Source organism: Ambystoma mexicanum, chromosome 9, assembly GCF_040938575.1.
Source record: "Ambystoma mexicanum isolate Mex_15411 chromosome 9, UKY_AmexF1_1, whole genome shotgun sequence".
Classification (NCBI taxonomy): domain Eukaryota; kingdom Metazoa; phylum Chordata; class Amphibia; order Caudata; family Ambystomatidae; genus Ambystoma; species Ambystoma mexicanum.
In genome coordinates this window covers 1,389,497,558-1,389,499,488 of record NC_090931.1, presented here as the reverse complement: position 1 = coordinate 1,389,499,488, position 1,931 = coordinate 1,389,497,558, and the positions used below count along the sequence as shown (strand labels likewise).

General features: G+C 41.5%; 1 protein-coding gene across 1 annotated transcript; it reads right to left on the bottom strand.

The window, feature by feature from the left end:
* Positions 1-279: 279 nt before the first annotated feature.
* LOC138487475 (uncharacterized) lies at positions 280-657 on the bottom strand. Its single transcript, XM_069613994.1, has one exon. It carries the CDS (start codon positions 655-657, stop codon positions 280-282), a length of 378 nt encoding a protein of 125 aa, XP_069470095.1.
* Positions 658-1,931: the final 1,274 nt, after the last annotated feature.

The following is a 1,931-nucleotide window of genomic DNA, read 5'->3' as shown; positions in this document are numbered from 1 at the left end:
AACATTATACTGTATTATGTCTAGAACCCATCTTCTTACCCTCTGTGATATCAAGTGAGGTGCTTTAGATTGTAAAACACGCACAAGTGGTTTGTGGTCAGTTCTGAGAATAATGGGTAAACCCCAAATCAAATTGCTAAAGTGTTCCAAGATCCACTCACTTGACACCTAGGGCTTCCCTTTCTATGGTGGAGTAGCTCAACTGCGCCCCTCTCAGAACCCTTGATGCAAAAGCAATAGTCACCATACCTCTCTCTTGTAGTTGTTACAAAACTCCTCCTAAACCAACCTTCTAGCACATACTGAAATAATAGTTTTAGCTTTACAATCAAACATTCCTAGAGTTGGTGCTTTGTTGATGGCAACTTTTATTTGTCTAAATTCCTCTTTGCATTCCTCCGACCAGACATATTTTGTTGACTTTTTCATAAGACTCCTCATGTTCTTGGTCCTATCAGAATATTCATCTCCAAATTTAGAATAGTATTCTGTCATCCCTAAGAAGCTTCTCAATTGGTCCTTATTTTCTGGTTTGGCAATTTTCAAAATGGTATCTATCAATTCCTCTTTAGGGCTAATCCCTTTGGCATCAATGGAATGACCGAAGTATGACACCCTGTCACACTTGATTTTGCATTTCTCCAGCTTTAATGTCATGCCACTTTTCGGAATGACCTGTAAAACCCCCATCAGTTTAGCATCAGGCTCCTCTTCTGTGTTGGCTGATATGAGAATGTCATCTTGAAAACATTGTACTCCCTCCAGCCCTCCAAACAGATATCACATTAGCCTTTGAAATACCGCAGCAGCGGAAGCCAGACCAAAGGGCATTCTCTTGAACTTAAATGCTCCTAAAGGGGTGACAAATGAAGTAAGACTTCTTGATGTTTCTTCTAGAGCAATCTGATGATAAACCGAAGATAAGTCTAGGGTACTAAAGAACTTGGCTGGCTTCATCGTAGTCAACAATTCACTGATGTTAGGGAGGGGATGCATATCTATCCATATATTCTTATTAAGATCTCGCAAATTCACACACATCCTTAAAGAGCCATCAGGTTTTTTCACCAAAACTATTGGGGCGGGCCAATCTGAGCTCTCTATGGGCTCTATTATGTCCTGCTTACACAACCGTGTCAGTTCATTCTTCAATGCCTCCTTTGCACCAATTGGAATACCCCGAACCTTGTGAGCTATAGGCACTGCCCCTTTCTTGAGAACTATCTTGTGCTGAAATCCCTCAAGCAACCCAATTTCTTATCTGAACACTCCTGAAAATTGTTTAGCCAATGCAGCCTTTATATCATTGTTGTCCTTAAATACACTCAGAATGGGAGTTTCTTCTCCCGGATGAATTCTGACCTTTAACACTGCCTGTTCCTCCCAACCTACTACGGATGATCCGTTCTTTGCTATATAGAGTCTGCAGTAGGTTTCTCTGTCCTTGAAGCGCAATTTTATCCAAATGCATCCAATTATATCTATAGGGGTCTTCCCATATCCCGTTGCTCTCACCCTCGTGCACTGTATATCTTGCATCTTGCCAGCTAACACTTCAACAAACGTTTTTACATCTACCATTGTATACGGGAATCCAGTGTCCACCATAATTGGCAAAGATATGCTAGTTTACCTAATGCACTTTCAAACTTGCGGTTATTGTCTCAAGAGCAACCCTCTGCACTATCCAATTCAGGAAGAGATCTGAAAATCCTCAACGCCTCTGCTCCTATGCAGTTTAATAGTGTTGCCTCCTTAAGGTCATCATTGTACTTGCTTCCACCAACTGCCCTCAAATATACCTGAAAACCATCGATCCATTGTTCCCAAAGACATGCAAGGTTTCCAGGGCATGGAAGAAATTGTATTGGGCTGTGACATGCTGCATGGTGCAGGATATTGGGTATGTCTCTCTATTAGGTACACTGATC